The following is a 27,115-nucleotide window of genomic DNA, read 5'->3' as shown; positions in this document are numbered from 1 at the left end:
TGAATGCAAATTTAAAGATTGCTAATAGGGTGCTTCGACCCACCAACTTTATTACTAATGCTGCTGAATTCACCTTCTGGGAAAAAAATGCCCGAGCTATTGAAACCATAAAAAGAAAACATCATACTACCTGTGCCACTAACTTTATTGTGATGAAGTCATCTGATGATTTGATTTCATTGGTCATATCCAGTTGTTTATGTTGATTATTCTTATTAGCAACCAGCCTTGATCTTTCATGCATTATGATATGCAAATTTTTCCAAGACACTATCCTGGACAGTGTGGAAAAGTGATAGTCAACTTTTAATTATCTTGAACAAGGTGGGTTTTCCAAGGCACTGTTCTGGAGTGTGGAAAAGTGATAATTATCTTGCAAGGTGGGTTTGATCTATGAAACTTTTGTTCATTAGCTATGTTTGATGCACATAATATACTTCTTTTGTAAGTAAAACATTCTGGGTTATCTTGAAAGAAAATATTGTCGTGGTATTAAAAAAAGTGCAGTTGTATGAAAAATAAATTTCTCTAGAAATCTTGGATGGAAGTCTTTGTAATTCTTTGCAAGCTGCTTCTTAATACTAGTGATTTACAATTAAAAATTAAACTTGATGTTTCATTGCAAACTTTTTCTAAAAGAAACTCTAACAGTTGAACTGTAAAGGAATTGTTACCTTTAGTTTGTATTCATTTATCTTTATTTGTCATTTGATGCTCTATAGTTGATCACCCATAATTCTTAGTGATTATTGTTGGTTGATGACAGTAGATAGCTGAAGATTTGGCTCTTTTTAAGGCCTTATAAATGTGTTTTTATTCACAGGCCTTATATATTTCCTCGATTTGGGGCAGCAAGGTGACAGAGTTATTTAAGACAAAAAAGTTATTTCACGTTGTATACCAGCCCAAAATTTAACGCAAGGAGATTAGAGCTCTACCGAACTGCAGACTGCTATTTCGTATAGAAAATAACAGAAAAGAAAAATATATACAAATATATAAAACATGTACCTCTCTTCTTCTTCCGAAACCCAAGCTCGGGTTAGGTTGACAGACGAGACAAAAAGAGGTGGGAGAGACCTAGACGAGAGGTGGGAGACGAGCGAGGGACTGCGAGAGACTAGAGATGAGTGACTAAAAATGAAAAATTAGGGCCCCCAACCCTAATTAGGGTCAGGGGCCCTGGTTTTCTAAAATCTAAGTTTTGGTCAAATGAAGGAAAGCAATTTTGTGTTTGTACTCATTCTTCTCCTATCTTTTTTTCTCACCCTTATAAAAGATGGATGACAATGATAAGATCACCATCATACCCATGAAATTAAATGACACCAACTATGTGACGTGGGCTTCAATCATGAAGCATCACATTTGGGGAAAAGGGTTATAGGGTATAGTGGATGGTTTTGATTCGGAACCAAAACTAATTTTCACAAAAATTGAGAATGACAAAGAAGTACCTCTCACGGAAGGAGAGAAGAATAAGGCATTGGCGACCTATGAGAAAAAATGGAAAGAGTAGAGTTTAGGGCACGCTAAAATTATGTCATGGATAATTAATAGCGTTGACATTAAGAAATGCTCTAGCCTTGCTAAATTTGAGCATGCTGATAAAGCTTGAGAATATCTTAGAAATATGTATTCCCTTAAAGATATTGCACATGTGTGCAATTTGTAAGATAAAGTCCGGACGATGACTCAAAAGGACAAAGCTATTAGGGAATATTACAATGAGTTATCCAAACTTTGGGAGGAACTCTTCTTGAGCCAAAATAGTATTGTTCCGAAGATATCAAGCTTCGCCAAAAGCAACTCGATATAGAACATTTTTATCAATTTATAAACGGTTTAAGACCGAAATTTGAGTCAACCAAATCGACTCTTTTACATCGAGGAAAGGTTCTCTCTATCATTGATATTATAGAGAAACTGATTATAGAGGAAAACAAACTTAGGAAGAAAACTCCAAAATCTGAAGATGATTCCATTTTAGCTATGTCTAGATGGGGTAACTATGCGCACTTATAGGCCATCTCATTTTGGTAGACAAAATGGTGATTTTGACAAAAAAAAAGTCATTTGCAACCATTGTCATGAGTCGGGGCACTATAGGCCTCAATGTCCTAAGCTAAAAAGAAGAGAAGAAAAGAAAGTTGCATATGTCGCATCGGAATCAAAAGATCAAGATGCACCAGTATCTATGGCCCAATTAATAGAGATTCTTAAACCTCTTCTCAAAGGAGCATCCTCCTCAACTGAAGCCTCGACTGGAGCAGTTGTTTCATTATTCTTCGATCCCGATAACTTTTCTTGGATCCTTGATTCTAGTGCTTCTTTTCATATGACCCCAAATGTTAATAGCTTATCCGAATGTCTTAAAAATAACTCAAGTGTGTCAAAAGTTTCACAGCTGAAATTGAAGGAATAGGAAATTTTGAAAAACTTCATGAAGCAAAGAAATATTTTATTCCAGAAGTTAGATATATTCCTAAACTAAATTTAAACCTTTTATCTTATTCTTTAATATCTTATTATGGGTGTAATATCTCTTTCTCTTCTCATGGTTGTTGGGTACATGATCGCCAGTCAGGGAAGTTGATTAAGGAAGCCCATAGAGAAGGACTCTATTACATGGATTTTTTAGAATTGCCTAAGAATGCTTTCTGTTATAATGTTTAGAAACTAGAGTTGGATTTGTGGCACAAAAGACTTGGTCATCCTCGTATGTCTAAAATCCAACATTTTTCAAGTTTAGAAAAATTTTGTAATTCTGAAAGTTTTACTTGTAAAGATTGTATCCTTGGCAAAATTAAAAAATTACCATTTCATAATAGAACTTTTGTTTCCTCTAGACCACTTGAATTAATATATTCTAATGTTTAGGGTCCTGCACCAATTATTTGAAAAGGTGGATATGCATATTATGTAAGTTTTGTCGATGACTTTTTTAGGCATATTTGGATTTACTTCCTTAAGCATAAATCTGAGTTTTTTTCACACTTTCAAACATTTCATAAAATGGTTAAAAATAACTTTCAAAATGATATTTCTATTTTTCACACTGATTCACGGGAGAGAATTTATGTCCAAAGAGTTCAAAGACTATCTCAACTTGCATGGCATCACACATCAAAGATCTTGTCCACACACACCACAACAAAATGGTTTGGCCGAACGTAAACATTAACACATCATGAAAGCCACTAAGACTTTATTAATAACAAATGAAGTTCCAAAAGGTTTTTGGGCAGAAGCTGCCCTAACTGCTACCTATCTCATTAATCGAATGCCATCTTCTTTTTTGAAAAATATAACTCCAATTGAAAAACTCGTTAACTTATCTCCTGATTATTCTAAATTAAGAGTCTTTGGATGCAAGTGTTTTGTTTTCACTAATAAGAATGATAAACTCTCTCCTCGAGCGAGATTCCTTGTACCTTCTTAGGATATGTTGATAATAAAAAAGGCTATAGGTGTTTTGATTTTCAAAATGAAAAATTATATGTATCAAGAAATGTATCTTTCTTAGAGAAAGAAAGTTTTTTTGAATTTAAAAAACCCAAGGAAGTCACTGAATATTCTTTTTTAATAGATTTGACTTCAAAATTTGATGAATGTGATTTTGACAATGATCAAAGTACTATTAATTTTGAACATAATGTTGATAATGAAGAGCAAACCCATAGGGACGTTAGTCTACAATATTCAAGACGTAGAGAGTCAAATATTCCATGTGCATTAGAAAGATATTCCGAAGTGCTAACCAGAAGGTCATCCAGAATTTCTAAACCTCCTAGAAAAATTGTGTCATACAAATCTTTTTCACCAACATACAAGGCATTTATTGCATTAATACAATCATATGTAGAACCATCATCCTATTCTCAAGCCAAAAATCATATAGAATGGGTAGAAGCCATGAAGGCAAAATTGGACGCATTAGAAAAGGCTAACACTTGTATTCCTTTAGGTAAGAAACCTATAGGTTGTCGATGGGTTTACAAAGTCAAAACCAAGAGTTATGGAACTCTTGAAAGGTATAAAGCCTGATTAGTAGCCAAGGGGTATGCCCAGGAGTATGACATCGATTATGAAAAAACTTTTACCCCAGTTGCTCGTATAACCACTGTCAGAACATTAATAGCCTTGGCCTCCATTAGAAAATGACCCATATTTCAAATGGATGTCAAAAATAATTTTCTCAATGGAAATCTAGTTGAAGAAGTGTACATAGAAGCCCCACCTGGTATTAATATCCCTAATGGTAAAACTCTTCGTTTAAAAAAATCTCTTTATGGTATTAAACAAGCACCAAAAGCTTGGTATGACAAGTTTAGTCATGTTATGTTTGATATTGGTTTTCAATCTTATTTGATTGACACTGTTTTGTTTATTAAAAATTCTGATACGGGGATTATTGTTCTCCTTTTCTATGTGGATGACATGATCATCACCAGAGGCGACAAACAAGGAGTTGAAAACATAAAAAAACTTCTTAAAACTCATTTTAAAATGATTGATTTAGGTTTATTAAGATATTTCTTAGGAATTGAAGTTGCTTATTCCCCTCGTAGGTATTTGATATCTCAATCTAAATTTGCCTTTGATATTGTTTTCAGGTCTGGAATTACAGATGATAAGAAAGTTGACACTTCTGAAATTGTCAACGTTAAAATGAGAATTGATGATGGAGAATTTCTTGATAATCCCACTCCTTACAGACAGCTTATTAAAGCACTTTCTTATCTTTTCATTACTAAGCTAGATATAACACACGTTCACATAGCTAGCTAGTTTCAGCATGCTCCTACCTCTGTTCACATGAGAGCAATTTTGCGTATTATTAGATGCATAAAGTCCTCTCTTTTATGAAGCCTCTTCTTGTCTGCTTCATTATCATTAGATTTAATTGCCTATAGTGATGCTGACTGCGGAGGTGATTCCAATAATAGACACTCAACCATTGGTTTTTGTGTTTTCTTAGGTGAATCTTTAATTTCGTAGATGTGCAAAAAGCAACAGAAGGTTTCTCTCTCCTTCACCTAAGTTGAATATAGAGCCATGGCGACCACGACAATAGAAGTTGTTTGGCTCAAACGACTGCTAGTTGACATGGGAGCTAAAACAACACATGCTTCAAGAATGTGCTGTGACAACAAGAGTGTGATCTATATTGCCAGCAACCGACATTTCATGAACGTACCAAACATATTAAGATAGATTGTCACTATGTAAGAGAGGAATATCTATATGGAAGCATTGATCTGCCATATGTTACATCCGAATATCAATTATTTGACTTCTTCACCAAACCTCTTGTTGCTCCCAGATATCACTTCCTCTTAAATAAACTTTCACTCATTGTACCATAAGTTTGAGGAGGAGTGTTAAAATGTAAAATGTAATATATATAATAATAATATAATATTATATTAATATTATATATATATTTTTCCTTTTCTTTTCTTTTTTTGTATTTTTATTTCTATCTAGTTCGTTTAGAACTAGATACCTTATCCTAGTCAAGTCCCAACTAGGACTTGACTAAGAATATAGTCGTTGGACCTAGTCTAACGGCTATATTTAGAGCCGTTGGACTTGGTCCGTGTCTCCTTCACCACTCTTCCACTTGTATAAATAGGGGTGTTCTCCCTCCATTGTATTCATTGCTTTTTAAGCATATCTTATGAGAAATAAAGATTTATTATTTTTATTGTGTTCTTCCATTTATACCCTTTTATGGGTTGTCTTTGAGGTGTCTCTAATAGACACTCTTTGAGAGATTCACGTGCTTTTGTGGAAAACCACCATTTTATTACATTATGCCGAACTTGTTCTAACCTTTAAAGTTGCCCACAACTTATCACTTCGCTACTAGCGGATGATAGGCGAATTGACTACTTATCCTTGGACATTACACCTTCACTCTCAGAAGAAGCTACATATGCCCTTTCTTTTTTTTGAGAACGGGACAATAATTTTTCATATGCCTAAAGTTCTTACAATAGTGATACCGAGCAAAACTAAGGTCACCTCTTCTACCAAATCTCAACTCTCTTCGTCCTCCTGTCCTACCATCAACTCTACCACCCATCTACCTAGATATAACCATGACATTATCCCCAAGTGAATATGATCCACGAGATTTTGTCTTAGTCCCTTCTGCAAATAACTCTGCAATGACTTGAGTTACATATGGTAAGTGGGAGCAATGCAAAATGGCACTCCTCGTTTCATCAAAATATGATTTAAGTGCCATGCGGAACTCAATAACTTTGTCCGTCTCCCTGTGTTGATCAAGAAGCCCCAGACAGGTTTAGCATGATGTACATGACACACACTTTGTACATTTCTCACATTTTTTTTGGCCTTCCATAAGTGCAAGAGAATCTCAGATTCGTTGTATATCTTAATAAAATTCTTTAATGAATTTGTTTCCTTGGCGCATACTTCTCAACTCTTGAATGAGTTGATAATGCCTTGCCCAGTTCTCTTGTCTATACACTTGCCTGAGGTACCTCTAAGCTTCTTTTGTCTCATGAAATTTAGAAATATTCATGGCAATTATCTGTTCCATAAACCCGATAATCCATGCCTTGACTCTCACATTGTTCATGACCCATTCTTCTATAGACTTATCAAAACCCTTATTAGAGACTTTGAGTTTTATTTTGGAACTATTCAAGTAGCCTCCCAAACCTTTTTCCCACAACCACTGCTTTCAAGAAATCAACCCAATATGCATAATTAATTCCATTCAACTTTACTGGGATAATTTGAACCCCTTCTCTATAATAATACAAACAACCAATATCACCAAAACTAGAAGAAAATAGGCCCAACAAAATCACACCGAAATCCAAATGAGAATCACAAAGCACCCTTTAATCACAAGGGATGCTGAAACAAAACATACACAACACAAACTCAGCAAAGGAGCACAAACTCAGCAAAGGAGCAGTTGATATCTTAACACCCCAAATATAGCTTACCGCTAGCTATAGTCACTCCCAAAGCCCACTCAAATCTCTTCCAAAACCCAAAAATGTCTGACTCAATCAGTTTCTCCAACCCTCTATACCAAAAACTACTTGAATAGGACTGATTTGAGCCTTTAAAAACCAAAAACTAAAGCAGATTCACTGATTTTCTCAAATCTGGATTGAACTTTTCAAGAAACTCAAAAAATCTTGAAAAAATCACCAAAAATCCAAAACAATACCAAATCCAATAGGGTTTGATTTGTAGATCTTCTAAAATCAAACCCTAACGAGCTGTGGATTTAAACTAACCAAAACTGGCATGAACAGACCGATCGATTCCTCTCTTGATGACGTGTGTTGACATCAGCACAATACCGATCTTCAAGCTTCTCCTCCTCCTTCCAGAATCAGCTGCTCCTCTTCCCTGCACCTTCTAGCTCTGTTACCATGTTGAAATCTGTGAGAATAGAAAGGGAGAAGCAACTAGGGTTTACCAAGAACACAAAAAAGGAGGGAAGCAACAAATATGTTTTCAAAATTGTACTATATCGTGAGAGGGCTTACCTCTTTACATAAAAAGGGTCAACCCCCTTTAGTGTACAATAAAGAATGATAGAAAAGACTGAAATACCTCCTAGTATTAGGTAATGTACAATAAGTCCTAATACAAGAGGTGTTACACAGAAATGTAAAACATTATATTACATAGATACATAGTTTTCAATACACCTCTTGTGGTTGTAGCTGGTTTTTACTGTCAGTTTAGATAGCCAGTATTGTTGGTGCATGGTCACGGGTATCGAGACTTCAAAACAGAACAATAGAACACCAAAACATGTCACTAAAAGCAGGAATAGCTATCACAACTACTCCCAAACAACCTTGTACAATAAGGCACAATATCAAATATGCCACACCAACAAACTAAGCATCCATTGGCCAGGGAGTTACGGCCTGTGTGTAACTCTTAACAAAGTCTTCACAACTCCACCAAAACACACCCAAATCAACAGAAATCACTCCCAAAAGGCTTCTTACACAAAAACAACTTCAAAGGACCAAAACTCAGTCCCAAACAGCATCCGATGAGATCAGAATGAACAACTTTCAAGAATCTGGTCACTGTAGATGGCAGTAACAAAAAATCCTAGAAAAAATCACTAAAAATCACAAATACCTCTGATGGCTAAGATTCTTGATTCTTTGGCCTTCCAAAATCTTAATCTACCAAAAACCAACATCAAATCAATGAACCATCCCGTGCCCTTTGCTAACGTCAGCCAAGCTCGACTCCTGACGAACTGATGAAGTTTCCTCCACTCTAATAATCTTCCCAACTTCTTCTTGGTGCCTATAAGGCTCTGATACCATATGCACACATGTCGATCTACTCCCAAATTCAATCAATTCATGCCACTATACTTCCGATCTACTTCAAATCAACTCTAATCTACTGTGATTCACACGAATTTCACCTGATCTAACAAAATTTAGCACAATCCACAAGAATTCAATGGTGTAAATGAAAGATCTCATCAATTTCATGCCTATAATGGTGGATCTTGAGGAATTAGCTTTAATTCTTCTCTGATCTTCTCAATCCTTGTTGGATCCTCTTCGATTCTACGATCTGATCATGATCTCAATACGATCAAAGCTGATCTCACGTCTAAATTGATGCAATAACTCATTTTTCCAAGCTCAACGTGAAAATTGGTTAGGTTGATTTTTTTGGATTTTGATCTAAGAGGTTGAATTTAGTAATTTTTTTTTTGGTTTTTGATGTACGATCGATTACTCTAATACCAAATCGTCCTTAGGTAGAGAAAATGGAGAGGAAGAGGTGGGAAAGTGATGGTGTAGGGTGACTAGTTAGTGTATGAGTCAATCTCTAGCTAGTTGCCTAACTAGAGCCAATCCCATCTCTAGGAACTAGAGAGAGGCCAAAGAGGGCATGAGCCTATTTATAGTCTCCGTGGCTCACATACAATGATAATTATGCCTTTCCCCACGTAGGCTAATGTCTCCCATGTACATATGACCCAATCCAATACAAGGCTTAGCCAAACCCCATTGAGCCTAGGTGAGCCAAACTAGCATAGTAGGCTCCTTCACATGAGCCATCCTCCATGGGTTTGGTAACAGGATAATAGCTTCTACTGGACACAAAAGAGGATGTAAAATCACATAAAAGAAGAAAATGTTAGTAGGGATGTTAGATAATGCCAGGGATCTCAAACTATTTTAAGAAACTTTTTTTATCGACACTATTAGTATAGGATGATTTTGTAATCCCCCATTGTGAACAATATTTGAAACTAATGATGGGCTGCTTATCAAGGATTTTTTTATTGGGAAGAATCAAAGTTGCAATGTGGGCACTAGCCAAGGAGATTTCCTCCTGACTTTTTCAAGTAGTTCTAGGAAGTGTGCAAATTGGCCTGAAGCAGTTGCTGACAATGCTGCTGAATGAGATTAATTGGGCAGAGATAATTCTCATTCCCAAACAATTTGGTGCAGAACATATAAGCAGCTATCATCCGATTGCTTTATTCGGTACAAATAATAGTAAAGATTGTAGCAAATAGACTAAATCCTCTACTGGAAGAAATCCTTAGTCATAGGCTAGCTACATTTATTCCAAATAGGCATATTCAAGAGTGTGTAATAGTTGCAAATAAGACCATACACTCCATAGAGGCTAGCAAGAGGGAAGCTTTTTTTCTAAAAGTAGACCTCAGGAAGGCTTTTGATGCAGTTTATTGGGATATTTTGTTAGTTTGGGGATACTGCTTCAATTATATATATATCTATATATTCCAATCATAATTTTACTGATGTATTGCTTTGTGCAAAAGCAAAATGGGTAAAGGTGGATTTAACTTAGCTAAAGACATTAGTGGAATATCGGTAATTATGTACTTAGAATGATTTGGTACAACATCTTGTCATCCTTGTCTAGGACCTATTTGTACTTCTGATTTAGTTTTAATAGTAATTTTGCTTCTCAAAAAAAAGTATTTATGTCATGAAAAATAAAGCATAATTGAAGTGTCATTAGGTCAAATGATTCCTAGAAATTAGAGTCCATATTTATTTCTGAATGTTGAATGAATTCATGCATAATGAAGATGATTTATAGAAAAACTGTTTCAATTCATGATTTAAAAATTTGAAGAGATTCTGTAGAATAAGTTTTTTATTTTAAGCTTCTGCTATAGTAAATGTTCTTGAATCTACATGTGATGATCATTTTATGAGAACCATAAACAGACTGATTGAATATTTTGAATATTGCTTCTCTCACTTGTTCATTACTTGGCCATTATTCTTTGTAACTGTGATTTTTTATTCTTAATCCTCTGGATTTTTTATGATCTATGTTTGATTTAATTGTTTTCAGATTTCTGATAGTTGTTTCATGAGTGGAAGCATCATTTGATTTATGCGTAGGATAGTTTTAAAGAATTTATGTGGTTGTACAATAACATCATTAATTAGCTGTGAACATCTTCCAGAATTTACTGGGGAGGAATATAAAGCTACCAAAGTGGATCAGATATCTCAGTTCTCAAAACCCATCTCTGTAATGTAGTTCTATTAATTTATCTGCTATGAAATTCTCAGCAAGACTTTCATAATTTTCATTTTTCTTGAGATTTCCATGCAAATATTGTCCAAAGAAAATCAGATATAGGGAAAATAAATGTTAATAATGCAAAAAAAATCAGATAAAGTCTTTTTGAGATTTTGCTAATAAAAGCATGATAAAATCATTTTATTTTGAAGGATTGGAAATTATTGGCTTTTTTAACTTTTACCAAGATATCATTTTTTAGCAATTTTATTTGAATCTTGCACTATTTGTCCTATGGTTTTAAGTTCTAACAAAATATAACTCTCTCTCTCCCCCCCTATTTTCCTTGTGCCGTAACCCCTCCTCCCCATCACTTCAAATTTTACAGTCTCATATGAATGGAGATCATGCAGATGACACTAAAGCAATTGTGCAGTACTCTACTTCAATTAAGGTATCTTTGCTTTTGCTTTAATTGTGTGCTTAAAAGTGATGTGCAATTTCTTTTTTTTTTCAATGTAAATGTGGCACAAGAAATCTTGTTAATGTTTGTGAAGTTTATTTTCCTATTTATGGAATAAAAGTTCATATTTAATGAGAGGGCCACAGTGGGTGGGGGGATGTTATTGTTGTGCAAGTACTTTAAGCTACCCTCGTTGTAATGGGAATGGCCAAAGCAGGCCATTTTGACTTGTGTGTTTGAAAAAAGGTAGAATTCAGGATTTTATGGAAGGGCTGCTTGTTAATATATAGCACACATGTATGTATATATATGTTATACATATTATATATATTTTTTAATGTTTTCTTTTATCTAGAATGTATTTAGGTAGGGTATATTGTAATTTTTCTTTTTAATTTTTGTCTCTTTTTCTTTTTGTTTGACCCTAAGGGCATTTTAGTCATTAGGATTTCTAGCTGTTGGGAGCTCGCAATAGCTAGTTTGTCTCCCTTTTTTTGTATATAAGTAGGGAACTTATGCCCCTTGTGGTTCATGCTTTTCTCAAGCATTCTAATTAATAATATATATATATATATATATATATATATTATGTGTGCTTTCTTGCCCATTAGTGGCTTGTGTTTGTGAACCCTCTTGTGATCATGTATTTACCCTTGGTGACCTCTTGTATTGCCTTAGTGACTTTGTATTTGTGCACACCCTTGTCATTGTATAGCTCTTAATAGATTTTGTATTGTGCATACCTTTTTTGTATTTCATTACATGGTATCAAAGCCTTGGGCTCTTGAGATCGTGAAGACCGGTGGTTTGTGTGCTCATGAGATCGTGTGTACGTGGATTTCACCCCATTCTCATCCAAATTCTTATTCTTTCTCTCTCACTCTTTCTCCTTCTCTCTTTGTCATGGCCAACAAGGAAGTAGTTACTATTGTTCTCTTTAAATTTGACAAGAACAACTATAACATGTGGGCTACGACGGATAAAAGGAGACTCTCAAAGCTGTTGAAAGAGAATAAGCCTTGGGAGACTATAAGAAAGCTCTTAAGGAATGAGAGGTTGGTCATGCCAAAATCCTCTCACTATTTATGGGAAGTATAAGGGAAGAGACTTGTGCTAACATTCTCGAATTTGAGAGAGCCAATAAAGCTTGGGTCTACATCAAACAAACTTATACTCAAAAGGATGCCGCATGAAAGTGGGAATTACCGGACCACATCTATAATTCCAAGCAAGGCGACAAATCTGTTAGAGAATACTATGGTACTCTTAAAAGATTATGGGATCAAATGGCAAAGTTAGAACCCATATGTGAGGGTCCTAATGATGCTCTTTAAAGGAAAAATCAAATTCTTGAGAAGCAATTTTTTCAATTCATGAAAGGCCTTAGGTCTGAATTTGAGCATGTGTGTGTGGACATTATCTATTGCAAGAAAATTCCGCATTTGCATGAGGTCTTGGCCGAAGTGTGCATGGAGGAAACAAGGCTCAAGACTATGTCCAAATCCAAAGAATCCTAAGATAATGTGTTGGTCGTATTTAGACCTGGTGCTAACATTAATACATACAAAACTCCTCACTTTGGAAAGCTACACTTTGAAAAGTCACGTGTTGAAGGAGATGGAGAAGGAAAATTGTTTGCCACAATTATAGAGAGTCGAGACACATCAAGCCCTATTGCGCAAAACTAAGAGGAAAGGACGAGGAGGTGACATGGGTTAGGCCTTCCCGAGAGAACAAAAGTGAAACTAATGGAGACTCCAAATTCATTGGAACCATGACTTTGTCTCAATTAGTGGAGGTTCTATAACTGCTCCTCAAAAACTCATCCTCTATCATGGGTGTTGCGGTCTCTACATCTTTGTCACTTGGTAAGAACTTTTGGCTTTTAGATTATGATGCCTCATTTCACATGACCCGAAATGATATCTTACTATTCGAATATTGTACTAATTCAAGCAAATCCCATGTTTTTACGTCCGATGGTACATCTTTTGATATTAAAGGGATTAAAAATCTTGAAAAAATTGTAATCTTTTTTATTCCTAAAATTAGATTCCGTTGTTGGGTGCATGATCACCAGTCAGGGAAGCTGATTGGGGAAGAACATAGGGAAGGAGGTCTTTACTATATCAACCGGTTGATTATTTTTAAAGACAATTTTTGTTGTGATGTACAAAATATAGATATTGTTTTATGGCACAAAAGGCTAGGACATCTCACTATATCTAACAATCTTTTATACCATATATGAAAAAGTTTTGTAATGAAGATTTCTCATGTACGGATTGCATCCTTAGAATAATGAAAGTGTTACCATTTGGAAAAAAGATTTTTTTTGTCTTTAAACACCTTGAGTTAGTGCACTTGGATGTTTGGGGCCTCGCTCCCATTGTTTCTAAAGGTAGATATGTGTATTATGTTATTTTCGTAAATGATTATACTAAATGTACTTGGATTTATTTTCTTACGTACAAATCAAAGGACTTTGAAATTTTAAGATCTTTCATAATATGGTTAAAAATCAATTTAATTCAAACATTTTTATTTTTCGTTTGAATTCAGGGGGAGAATTCATGTCAAATGAATTTAAAAATTATTTGAAAACTTGTAAAATCTTACACTAAAGATCATGTGCTAATACACCCCAACAAAATGGTTTAATAGAAAGAAAACATAAACATATAATTGAAACAACAAGGACTCTTATTATATCAAGCAATGTAGCAAGAGAATTTTGGGTTGAAGCCGCCCTTACAACTGTGTATCTTATAAATAGAAATCCCTCTTCTAAATTGCAAAACATATCTTCTTTTGAATTTTTTTTATAAAATTTTCCCTAATTATTTGAGACTAAGGGTATTTAAATCAAATGTTTTATATTAACCAACAAAAATGATAAATTATCATCTAGAGCTATACCTTGTGTTTTTCTTGGATATGGTGAAAATCAAAAGGGATTTAGATACTATCATTTAAAAAATGGTAAACTTTATATTTTAAGAAATGTTTTGTTTATTGAAAAAAAAGCTTCTTTGATCATTATGTGCCTAAGTTACTAAATATTGTTTTCTGTTAGAATTATTACCTAAAAATTGCAACAAGCCAGTGCCTTAGAGACTATGTCACAGGGATTCGACTAATTGAGTGCCGCGATCAACCGCACCCAATGTTATATTTGTCCTATCTGAACTCGGTCAACTCTGACCGATTCCATTTTGGACCAAAAAAAATTAAGGAGGTGGGGGGGGGGGGGGGTGTTAGGGCACGACTCCGTCTCTCTCCTACCTGACCCCCCCCCCCCCTTCCCCTTCCCCCTCCCCGACCCCTCCTCTCCTTCTCAATCGGGTCTAAGATACCCTGGTTCATTACAATGATGACACACCATTTTTCTTCCACCACCATTGTTGTTATAGTTATTTTTTCAAAAGTGAGGAGGCTTATATGTCCTCATATTATTACTCGGTTTAGATACCGCATGTACTTCATCAATATCCTTTTTTTAGAGCCAAGCATGTTTCTTCCTGGCATAGATTGGGAAGAATTTCACTAAGAGGAGTTGAAGTCCTATGAAGTATGAATCTTCGTTGTTGTTCAAATTTGGGCGTAAGCCCATGAATAAATTTAAAGAATCTCTCTCTCTCTCCATTTGTTCTTGCCTTATATCTATAACACTTCCTTCTCATTGGGGTTCAAGGAGAGCAAGTTCATCTCATCGAGATGATAAAGTGCTATAGTAATCTCTAATAGTCATATCTTTTTGCTTGGTTGCTCTCCCTTTTTCTTGCAAAAAGAAATGTCTAGCAAGATCTCTTTTAGTGTACATACCTTTCATGAAGAACCATGCTTAATTTGCCTTCTTGAATTTGGCTAGATTAGCATAAATTTTGAGCTCCATATTGTTCATGAACCATGCCAATATTTTAGCATGGCTACTTTCTCAATCTTCAACTTTGGATTGATATTCATCAATGGCCTTGTCTTTTTCTTCTTCATTCAAGGATTTTTTCTCATTTTCTTCCTTCTTGGTGAGCTTTAGTTGAGGTTCCAGAACTGTACCACATACAAATCCCCAAAGTTTCTTACCTTTGAGGTTGTTTTTCATAGCGGCCGCCCACATTCTATAGTTAGTCTCATTCAATTTGAATGAGATCAATTTTTGCATCCTTGTCGGCCATTATGGAAGAGAGAAAGGAAAGAGGATAACAAGTGTGCAAAGTACAAGCACACAAAAAATAAAATAAAAGAGAGTCCCAAGAGTGCTCAATCACCTAGGGGCTCTGAAACCATGTAGTGAAACACTAGTGCAAAGAACAATGTCACAAAGTGACTATAATGAATGCACAAGCTGTTAAAATGTAGCTCCTAAAATCATTGTAAATATAAATATATATATTTATATACATAGAGATATATTTACATATAATATATTATATGTACATATATCTCTATGTATATAAATATATATATTTATATATTTTTACCCAAAAGGGCATTTCTGTCATTTCCTGTTTTGCGCATATTCACTTTTAGAATATGCTGTAATTTTCTTTTTATTTTTACTTTTGTAATTTCTTTTTTTCTTTTTATTTTTTTGATTTATTTTATGTGCATTGGGGTTCCCCCAATAGAGTCGTTGGGGGCCCCCAACGGTCACAAATGTGACCGTTGGGGGCTCCCAACGACTCCTTTGGGAGCCCCCCCTTGCACCTTCTAACATTTGTATAAATAGGGGTGTTCCCCCCTTGTATTTCCCAAGCTTGAGGGTCTCAAGCATTTGCTTTTATATATTGAAATACATGCATTATTGCATGTTTATTATTTATACACTTTTTGTGTATTTTGTTCAAGTGTTGTGAGAGTGCTTTCGTGCACTTCTTTTATAAAGTTTTTATGCTTGTTTATGTATTGTCTCTTCGTAGACATTTTCACATGGTATCAGAGCCAGGTTGGTGATTGGAGATCGTGAGATCCGCCTTTGTTCGTGTGCCTCGAAAACCGTGCCTTCGGATTTTTTGAGATTGAAGTGGTGGATCTTGCTTCTCAAATATTTTAGAAGGATCTTGTGCTAAGAAGAAGTTGAAACATCGTATTGGTACGTCTTTTTTCTTCTTCTCTCTACGTCTTAATGGGTGAGAAAGAGTCTCACTTTGCCCTTGGCTTCAAATTGAATGGGTCCAACTATCATATTTGGGCCGGGAATATGGAGGCCCACATAAAAGGAAAAGGATTGTGGGGTTATGTGCAAGGAACAATTCCGGAGCCGGAACCCAAGATAACCATAATGGATGGAAGTGAAATCAAGATTCTTGAGGGAGAGGAAAGGATCAAAGCTCTTGAAGAATACTCAAAGAAACACGACGAATGGGAAATGAAGAACTTCAAGATTCTTTCTTGGTTCTTCGCATCCGTCGAAACGAAGATTAATGCCAACATTATCAAATTCAAAAAGGCATCGGAAGCTTGGCATTATCTCGAGAAGATGTATACATCAAGAGACCTATCTCATAAGTATTACCTTCAAAAGAAGGCCCTCTCCCTTACTCAAGGTGAAATGTCTATTAGGGAATATTTTGCCGATCTTTCCTCTATTTGGGATGAGCTCTCTATGCTTGAACCAAAATGGAGTGGAGAGGCAATTGAACTCCGCCACAAGCAACTTGAAGAAGATCGTTTCTTCAATTTTTTGAATGGGTTGAGACCGGAATTTGAGCAAATAAGGTCATCACTTCTATCCTCATTTACTCCTCCCTCTCTTGAAGATGTTCTCACCAAATTAAGTGGTGAGGAGACTCGTATGAATTTATGTAAACAAGGACCAAGTGTTCTTATGGTTCCTTGTAATTATGAAGAAAATAATGAGGTTAATGCCGTATCAAGACCCGGAAATAATGTAAAGACCTATCGTCCTCCTCACTTTAAATTCCAAAATCAAGGAGGAGATGGTGGACAAAGAGGGAAGCGGGACTATAGCAAGACTATATGTCACTTTTGTAAAGAACCGGGGCATATCAAACCAGTATGTCCCAAATGGAAGAAGCTTCTTGCTATGGCCACCACCGGCGCACCACAAAAGGAAGAGGCATCATCAAGTGGGTCACTCTCGTTGAACCAAATAATGGAAGCCCTTCAACCTCTTCTCAAGGGAGCTACATCCGGTGCCGCCGTGTCTACTTCTTCCATTCCAGGTAAAGTCCCTTGGCTTTTGGACTCAGGTGCATCCTTTCATATGTCCCCAAACATGTTTTCACTTTCCGATTATTCAAAAAATGCTTCTCCATCCTTTGTTTCCACTGCGGATGGAACTTCTCTTGAAATTAAAGGAATAGGTAATTTTGAAACTCAAGATTTTTTTATTCCAAAAATTAGATTTATACCTAAACTTAATTTAAATCTTCTTTCTGTTTCTCAACTCTCGGATCATGGTTGTGATATTAAATTTTCATGTGATAAATGTTTAATACAGGATCGCCTGTCCGGGAAATTGATTGGGGAAGGCTTTAGAAAAGGCGATTTATACTACATGGAATCTCTTCGAGTTCCAAAATCTTTTTGTAATGTTGCCCGAAACAAAGATATAAACATGTGGCACAAAAGACTTGGTCATCCTAATATCACCAAGTTGTCTTACTTACATTTTGCAAAAGACCTATGTAAAAGTTCCTTTTCTTGTAATGACTGTATTCTCGGAAAAATGAAAAGTTTACCTTTTGAGCAAAGAACTATGTTCTCATCAAAACCTTTTGAAATTATTCATTCCGATGTTTGGGGACCAGCACCTATTGTCTCAAAAGGAGGTTTTTCTTATTATGTTATTTTTGTGGATGATTTCTCTAGATATTCATGGATCTTTTTTCTTAAATTCAAACATGAAGTCTTTTCATGCTTTAGAACTTTCCATTCGATGATCAAGAATCAATTTAATAGTAACATAAAGATTTTTAGAAGTGATTCTGGAGGAGAATATCTCTCCAACCAATTTAAAATATATCTTGAAGATCAAGGAATCATTCACCAAAGATCTTGTCCTAAAACCCCCCAACAAAATGGGTTGGCCGAAAGAAAACAGACATATTATTGAGACCACTAGAACCTTTCTTATTTCTCAAAACATACCAAAATTTTTTTGGGCTGAAGCTGCTCTTGCTTCTGTTTATCTAATAAATCGTTTGCCTTCTAGAATATTAGGAAAAATATCCCCTTTTGAGATCTTGTATAAACTCGAACCAGATTATAATAGGTTACGAGTCTTCGGGTGTAAGTGTTTCATTCTTACGGATAAGAATGACAAACTCTCTCCCAAGGCTATCCCCTGCGCTTTTCTTGGATATTCCGAAACTCAAAAGGGATTTCGATGCTATGATCTTCGAGAAGATAAATTATATGTTTCTAGAAATGTAACCTTTTTGGAAAATGAAAGTGGATTTGAAAAAAATGTTTCTCAACAAGAAAATTTTGATTATTCCTTCCTTTTTGACTTATTATCTAGTAATGATGATACATCCAGTGATGATGATATGTCATCAAACCATGATGAGAACATTGAAAGTAATATCGAAGAGCATAACCAACAAGAAGACAAGATTTCTAATGATCCGATAACATACTCTCGTAGAAACCAAGACACCTTTAGAAGTGCTATTGACCAATATAGTGAACATATGCCTGTTCTCGATCACCGAAGGTCTGAGAGGAATAGGAGACCTCCCACTCGTTTTGTCTCCTTTGATTCCTTTTCGCCCCGATATAGGGCTTGTCTTAGTGCCATTCATTCTTATTTTGAACCAAGAAACTTTGAAGAAGCAAAGAAATGTATAGAATGGCAAGAAGCTATGCAAAATGAACTTAGTGCTCTTAAAAGGGCTGAAACGTGGGATTTTCAATCTCTACCTATAGGAAAGAAAACTATAGGTTGTCGATGGGTATTTAAAGTTAAAACTAAGAGTGACGGATCACTTGAAAGGTATAAGGCTCGCTTAGTTGCAAAAGGGTATGGGCAAGAGTATGGGATTGATTATGAAGAAACTTTTGCTCCTGTAGCCCGAATGGTTACAGTTAGGTGTCTTATCACTATTGCATCTATCAAAAATTGGAATATCTTTCAAATGGATGTGAAAAATGCCTTTTTAAATGGTGATCTTAATGAAGAAGTGTATATGGACGCTCCACCTGGCATGGAGATCCCCAAAGATAAAGTCCTTCGTCTTCGAAAGGCACTTTATGGTTTGAAACAGGCCCCCAAAGCCTGGTATGACAGATTTACCAGTGTAATGCTGGAAAATGGTTTCTCCTCATGTTATACTGATACTGCTCTATTTACTAGAAAATCTAAAGCAGGGATTGTAATATTGTTATTATATGTTGATGACATGTTAATCACAGGTGATGATATACAAGGAGTCAAGGGTATTAAGTCCGTCTTGACTTCAAAATTTGAGATGTCAGACTTAGGTTTTCTGACATATTTTCTTGGAATTGAGGTTGCTTATTCGCAACGTGGTTATTTTCTATCTCAGTCTAAACTTGCTTGTGAGATTATTGACAGATCAGGGATTTCTGATGACAAAGTATGTGAAACTCCTGAAGTTGTGGGAGCCAAAATGAAGATTGACGACGGTGTTCCTCTAACTGATCCTACTCCTTACAGACAGTTGGTAGGTTCTTTAATGTATCTAAGCATTACTCGACTCGATTTGTCACATGCTATACACATCGCCAGTCAGTTTCAACATGCTCCTACAACCGTCCATATGGGTGTTGTACTTTGCATCATCAGATACTTGAAGGGAACAGTGAATAAGGGAGTATTCCTTTCCTCTTCTTCTGAATTAAAATTGCTTGCTTATACTGACTCAGATTGGGGAGGTGACCCTAGTAACCGTCACTCCACCACTGGTTTTTGTATTTTTTTAGGAAAATCCTTGATCTCGTGGCGATGTAAAAAGCAACAGAAGGTCTCCTTATCATCCACTGAAGCCGAATACAGAGCCATGGCATCTACCACCATGGAAATAGTATGGATTCGACGCCTTTTGGAAGATATGGGAGTAGTTGTCAAAGAACCAACAAAGTTATGCTGTGACAATAAAAGTGCCATCTACATTGCCAAGAACCACACATTTCACGAGCGAACAAAGCATATAGAAATGGATTGTCATTATGTCCGAGAGGAATACTTGAAGAAGGTCATTGATCTGCCATATGTGACATCTGAGTATCAACTTGCCGACTTCTTCACAAAAGCTCTATGTTCGCCCAGATTTCATTTCCTTCTTGACAAACTTGCGGTTATCACACCGTAAGTTTGAGGGGGGGTGTTAAAATGTAGCTCCTAAAATCATTGTAAATATAAATATATATATTTATATACATAGAGATATATTTACATATAATATATTATATGTACATATATCTCTATGTATATAAATATATATATTTATATATTTTTACCCAAAAGGGCATTTCTGTCATTTCCTGTTTTGCGCATATTCACTTTTAGAATATGCTGTAATTTTCTTTTTATTTTTACTTTTGTAATTTCTTTTTTTCTTTTTATTTTTTTGATTTATTTTATGTGCATTGGGGGTCCCCCAATAGAGTCGTTGGGGGCCCCCAACGGTCACAAATGTGACCGTTGGGGGCTCCCAACGACTCCTTTGGGAGCCCCCCCTTGCACCTTCTAACATTTGTATAAATAGGGGTGTTCCCCCCTTGTATTTCCCAAGCTTGAGGGTCTCAAGCATTTGCTTTTATATATTGAAATACATGCATTATTGCATGTTTATTATTTATACACTTTTTGTGTATTTTGTTCAAGTGTTGTGAGAGTGCTTTCGTGCACTTCTTTTATAAAGTTTTTATGCTTGTTTATGTATTGTCTCTTCGTAGACATTTTCACACAAGCATATAAACAAGAAGCCATTAATCGGCAAAATACAATATGTAAAGCCCGTATTTTTGGAAAAAAGTTTTGACCCGGGTCGGATCCGACCCGGATCCAAACCCCTTTTTAACCCCCCCCCCCCCTCGCTCGTGCTTATTTAAAGCACGCAAGGGAGGGTTTCCATTACGCGAAACCCTCGCCGCTGCAGTCCCCCGCTCCTCGCATGCTCTCTCTCTCCCTCGACCTCCTCGGCTCATCGGAGGAGCTCCGGTGTCGGCAGCCTGCCCGAGCCCCATCTGCGGTCTCCCCTCTCTTTCGCCCTCTTCTGTTGTCGGGACCGGCCCAAGCGACCCCATGTCGGCCGTCATGCCCTCTCCCCCGTTTCCTTTTCCGGCCACCCGCAGCCCCCGCGTCACCTCCTCTCTCCCTCGTTCCTCTTCAGTTCGACAAAGGAACCCCCGATGTCCATGTGAGAAATCAGATGTGGGAGTCACCTTACTATCGTAGCAAGAGATAGAGAGAGAGGTAAGAGGGAAGAGAGAAAAAAATGTTGGGCGTAATGTCTTCTCCCCTTTCCATTGATATTTATATGTTGTACGAGTGGTACAATACAGTACAATAGTACAATACAGTACAGTATGCTGTACAATACAGTACAATAGTACAATACAGTACAGTATGTTGTACAATACAGTACAGTAGTACAATACAGTACAGTATGCTGTACAATACAGTATGTACAAGTGGTACAATACAGTACAGAAATATATTCATTTACATATACATATTTAACAGCCTCCCTCAAGTTGAGGATGATCTTCAATCATGCTCAACTTGCCCTTAAGTAACCAAAATTGATGACTAACCAATCCTTTGGTGAAGATGTCTGCTACTTGGTCTTCTGATCTGACATACGAAGCCTCAATTTCTTCTGTTTCAATCTTTTGTCTAACAAAATGCTGATCAATCTCAATGTGCTTCGTGCGACAATGATGAATAGGGTTAAAAGAAATATTAATGGCACTTTGATTATCACATAAAAGCAGAGAGGACGAGATAGGTTCATTCAACTCTTGAAGAAGATGCCGTACCCAAGTGACATCAGCTGTCCCTGCTGCCATTGCCCTGTACTCTGCCTCAGTGCTGGATTTAGCAATGGCCTTTTGTTTCTTACTACTCCAAGTGACAATATTTGGGCCAATAAAAACACAATATCCTGAAACCGACCTACGCTCATCAGGGTCCCCACCCCAATCTGCATCACAATATGTAAGTAAACGGTGTCCTGTAGTGAAGCTTTCATCTTTGTGATAGAGCAATCCATCTCCAATAGTCCCTTTCAGATATCTGAGAATACGCTTAATACATTCCATATGACAATCAGTGGGAGCATGCATAAACTGAGATGCTTGATTTACAGCATAAGCAATGTCAGGTCTTGTAAATGTAAGATATTGCAACATACCAACAATGCGGCGATATAAAGTGGAATCATGATATAATTGGCCTTCTTTTGCACTAAACTTATGATTTAAGACAGATGGGGTGCTGAGAGGTTTACAATTAATCATACCAGTGGTGTGAAGAATGTCAAGAGTATACTTGTGTTGACTTAGAGTGAGTCGATCATCTTGTCTATCGACTTCAACTCCCAAGAAGTATCGCAATGGGCCTAAGTCCTTCATCTTGAATTTGGCCATGAGTAAAGACTTGACCAAGGCAATATGTGCATCATCACTCCCAGTGATAATGATGTCATCAACATATATAAGAACCCAAGTAGTAACATGATCATTCTTATACATAAATAAAGAATGATCAAGTATACTCTTAGAAAAGCCATGCTGCTGAATTTCCATGGAGAAACTCTCAAACCAAGACCGAGATGCCTGTTTTAAACCATAAAGAGACCTTCTCAATTTACAAACCTATGTAGCCGCATCATGTTCACTATATCCAGGAGGTTGCTCCATATACACCTCTTCCTTCAAGTCCCCATGTAGGAACGCATTCTTGACATCCAACTGGCTAAGAGACCAACCATGCTGAAGTGCCAAAGTGAGGATCACACGAATGGTGCCAATTTTGACAACAGGGCTAAAAGTTTCCTCATAATCTTGCCCATATTGTTGTGTGAATCCGCGTGCAACAAGGCGAGCTTTATATCTTTCAATGCTACCATCTGGTTTACGCTTGATCTTGTAAACCCATTTGGAACCAACAACATTTCTATCAACAGGTCGAGGAACAATATCCCATGTATGACATTCATGAAGTGCTGCCATTTCTTCGTTCATAGCTTCAACCCAAGCTCGAGAATGGGCTGCCTGATGGAAAGTAGACGGCTCTTTCTCTTTGGCCACACTTGTTGCAATGGAAGCAAGTAGGGACACGGGTACCTCTAGTGGCAGGTGGAGCAGTAGGAGTAGGAAGGAGTCCTCCACGGCCCATATGAGCAGCAGGTGGACGAAATGAGGTAGACCCAGATGTAAACATGACAGGATGAGGATCATCAATAAGATGATCTTGAGTCAAACTAACTTCATACTGTAGGAGTTTGGCCTGTAAATCCTCAAAGCATGGAAGTGTAGAGGCAACCTGTAATGCAGTGCAAAACATACGATATTGGGGCCCAAGGCTTCCCAATACCTGCTGAACAACATCTCTGTCAGAAACAGGATATCCAATAGCGGCCAACTGATCAATGATAATTTTGATATCCCCTAGAAATTCAGTAATGGTCTTAGTTCCCTTTCGCATAGATTGGAACTGCCATTTCAGTTGAAGTGCACGTGATTCAGAAACCTGTGAATAAGAGTGAGCAAGATGTCTCCATAGTTCTGCAGCAGTAAAATGGTCAGAGATAGTTTGTAATATACGATCAGATAACGTGGCAGTCAAATAGGCAACCACAGATTGGTCCTTCTGAAACCAAACATCATACGCAGGATTTGGAATAGCAATGCAACTCTTCTTCCCATCATTACCAGTTACCTCTTGCGTAATAGTCATAGGTGGGGCGGGTGATCCCCCATCCAGATGCCCGGAAAGACCATGACTTCGGATAAACGGCAGAATTTGGCGTTTCCAAAGTAAGTAGTTATCATGAGTTAATTTGTGAGAAACAAGTTGAGAAAGAAATCCGGGGCTGATTTTAGAATCCATAAGGAAGAAGATCAAAGATGAATCAAACAGCACGACAGAAATTCGTAGGTTGTACGGACAGAACCGTACGGACAGAAATTTTTGAGTTTTGGAAATCACGATTTTTTAGTTAATCGTGCAGAATGTACGATTTATCAACTATATTGCAAGAAATAGATAAGAAATCACAAGAAGTTTGAGAAAAGAGGCACTTTTGAGAAATGAGGGTTCCCAAATTTGGGGAAAACAGAAATTAGGGTTGATAAAATTGGGGATAACAGAATATGTAAGAAGGAAAAGATGCACGATATGAGGAAATGAAGAAACGACATCGAAATATAGTGATTCAACGGAGAAACAATAGAGAAAAGATAAAAAAAAAGAAAAACACTTTCCTTGAGAACGCCCAAAAACGCACGTCAAGGTCCTTAGGGGCCTTCCAGATGATCGTGATTACCACGCCCTTGGCTCTGATACCATGTGAGAAATCAGATGTGGGAGTCACCTTACTATCGTAGCAAGAGATAGAGAGAGAGGTAAGAGGGAAGAGAGAAAAAAATGTTGGGCGTAATGTCTTCTCCTCTTTCCATTGATATTTATATGTTGTACGAGTGGTACAATACAGTACAATAGTACAATACAGTACAGTATGTTGTACAATACAGTACAATACAGTACAGTATGCTGTACAATACAGTACAGTAGTACAATACAGTACAGTATGCTGTACAATACAGTATGTACAAGTGGTACAATAGAGTACAGAAATATATTCATTTACATATACATATTTAACAGTCCACGCTCGCCCCCCTTCGTTGTCTCCCTCAGGTAACCTCTCTCTCTCCCTACATGATCTTCTTCTTCCTCTTTTCGTTTTTCGGTAGGCTACCGGCAGGGGCGAAGCCCCTACCTGTTCCCTTCTTCAAGTAGGCAGGGGCAAAGCCCTTGCCTCCACCCCTTTTTTTGGCAGGCAGGGGTTTCGTCCCTGCCTCTGTACCTTTCCGGCAGGCAGGGGTGAAGCCCCCTGCCTCCCTCTCCACTATTATCAAGCAGCGGCGAACCTGCCTTTGTGTTTTTCGGCAAGCAGGGGCAGAGCCCCGACCTCCCTCTTCGCCTTCTCTTGTCGGGCCAGGGTCGGGCTCGACTTGACTGCGGGCCCACCCCTCGCCCCTCCTCTGTTGTGAGCGAGGATCGGGCTCAGCCTGACAGCCGAGCCCACCCCCTCTCGCTTTCTACTGGGCAGGTCCAGGTCTTCCCCTTCCCCTTCTCACCCCTGTCAGACAGGCGGGCAGGGGCTGCGCCCGCGTCCCCTTCCCCCTTCGAAGAGGCCGGCAAGCAGCCCCTCCCTCTTCTGTCAAATCTACGGGCAGGGGCAATGCCCTTGCCCCCTTTTTCTGTTGGTCGGCGGGCAGGGGCTGCATCCTGGCCCCTTCTTTTCTTCTTCTTTTGTGGTTTAGCGGGCAAGGTTAAAACCCTATCCTTTTGGGGTCTCAACCCCTTTCTGTTAAAAATTTGAAGTATATATGTATGATTCTCACCTTTTACTTTTCGCAGCTCGCGCAGCGGATCCTGCTTGTGGCCCGCAGTCCGAGACGTTCATCACTTACACTGGAAGACATGCATAACACCGCGACTCCCCAAGGTAGGGGAAAGTTGTGCAAAGGATAATAGACGAACTAAAATTAAGCCACTAAAATTAAAATGGGAAAAAAGGACAAAGACATACATATATACATGTATATGTATATCTATATACGTACGCCTTTAACTCAAAAACGCGATTTCGTGATCTTTGTCCTTTTTTATTCCTGTCTTTACTGTTTTCTGTTGCCGCCACGCTTTTTGTACACAGGCTTTTGCTTTCGCATTTACTTTCTGTCTTTACTGCTTTCTGTTGTCGTCACGCTTTTTGTGCACAGGCTTTTGCTTTCACATTTACTTTCTGTCTTTACTGCTTTCTGTTGTTGCCGCGCTTCAGTGCACAGGCTTGCTTTCGCGTTTACTTCCTGTCTTTACTGCTTTCTGTCTTTACTGTTTTCTATCTTTACTTTGTCATTGCGCTTCAGTGCACAAGCTTGCTTTTGCATTTACTATTTTTGTATTTGTTTTGTCGTCGCGCTTCAGTGCACAGGCTTGCTTTTGCATTTATTATTTTTGTATTTGTTTTGTCGTCGCGCTTTAGTGCACAGGCTGTCGCTTTCGCATTACTGTTCTATGTCTTTTCCTTGCCGCCACGCTTAGCACACAGACTTGCATTTTGATTCTTGTGACTCCTTAAATGCTAGTCTCGTAGGGCGCATAGAAGTGCATACCATTTTTACTCCTTTCGAAAGGATGTGAATTTGTGTACGGACGCTACAACCTCGAGAAGAGGATTCTTTGCACGGATTCTGGCTTCTCGAGTACGCAGTCATGCAAAGCAAAGCTTGAGAATATTGTGAGTTGTGAAATAGCAACTGGATTTCCCCGAGTCAGTACATTTGGGAGATGTGTTTCAGATCCATGGCGATCTTATATCATGTATGTTGTATTTCTGTTCAAAAGACTAAACATGTCAAAATGAGTTATTTACATCATGTCTTTGTGAAACTTTGTGTTGGGTATTCTTTTAAGAAACCCATACCCTTCTCATTGTAGTTGTACTTTTAGACAGGTAAGGTATTGTTTGTATTACGATGAGTAGGATGAAAGGTCTGTGGTAACCTCAAAGCGGTCAGATGACACATTGTGAAAATCATTTACATAGTGATGTTTCACCTTCACAGGCAAGTTGCTTGTGTTGGTTTAAAGGACCAGACCATGTTAAATGTAAATTAAAATGATTATATCGTTTCTTTCACAACACATTAAAGTTGGGGTTTCTTTTTGAGAAACTCATACCCCTTTCATCGTAGTCATACTTTTAGACAAGTACGATATGTTTTTACTACGATGATTAGATGAGAAGTTTATGGTAACCTCGCAACGTGCAAAGGCACAATGATGAAATGGAAATCACATAAATGGTGATGATTCGCCTTCACAGGCAAGATGCTCGAGTGGGTTGAAAGACCAGAGCATGTAGAATG

The 27,115-nt window shown here is 37.4% G+C and overlaps 1 protein-coding gene across 3 annotated transcripts in view; it reads left to right on the top strand.

Annotated features, from left to right (window-relative positions):
- LOC149815896 (FMN binding protein) overlaps positions 1 to 27,115 on the top strand; it is a 118,109-nt gene that overhangs the window by 57,774 nt on the left and 33,220 nt on the right. For all 3 annotated transcript variants that reach the window (XR_016427921.1, XR_016427920.1, XM_089989079.1), the window contains exons 8-9: positions 10,499 to 10,566; positions 10,946 to 11,011. Coding sequence is in view for 1 of the 3 variants with exons in the window: in XM_089989079.1 (XP_089845205.1) it covers positions 10,499 to 10,566; positions 10,946 to 11,011 (134 nt within the window). In the remaining 2 variants the exon portion in view is untranslated. The remainder of the gene's footprint in view (positions 1 to 10,498; positions 10,567 to 10,945; positions 11,012 to 27,115) is intronic.

Source organism: Nuphar pumila, chromosome 15 (assembly GCF_984573655.1).
Source record: "Nuphar pumila chromosome 15, dmNupPumi1.hap1.1, whole genome shotgun sequence".
Taxonomy (NCBI): domain Eukaryota; kingdom Viridiplantae; phylum Streptophyta; class Magnoliopsida; order Nymphaeales; family Nymphaeaceae; genus Nuphar; species Nuphar pumila.
Note: the sequence above shows the minus strand (reverse complement) of the source record. Positions and strands in the feature narration are given on the sequence as shown.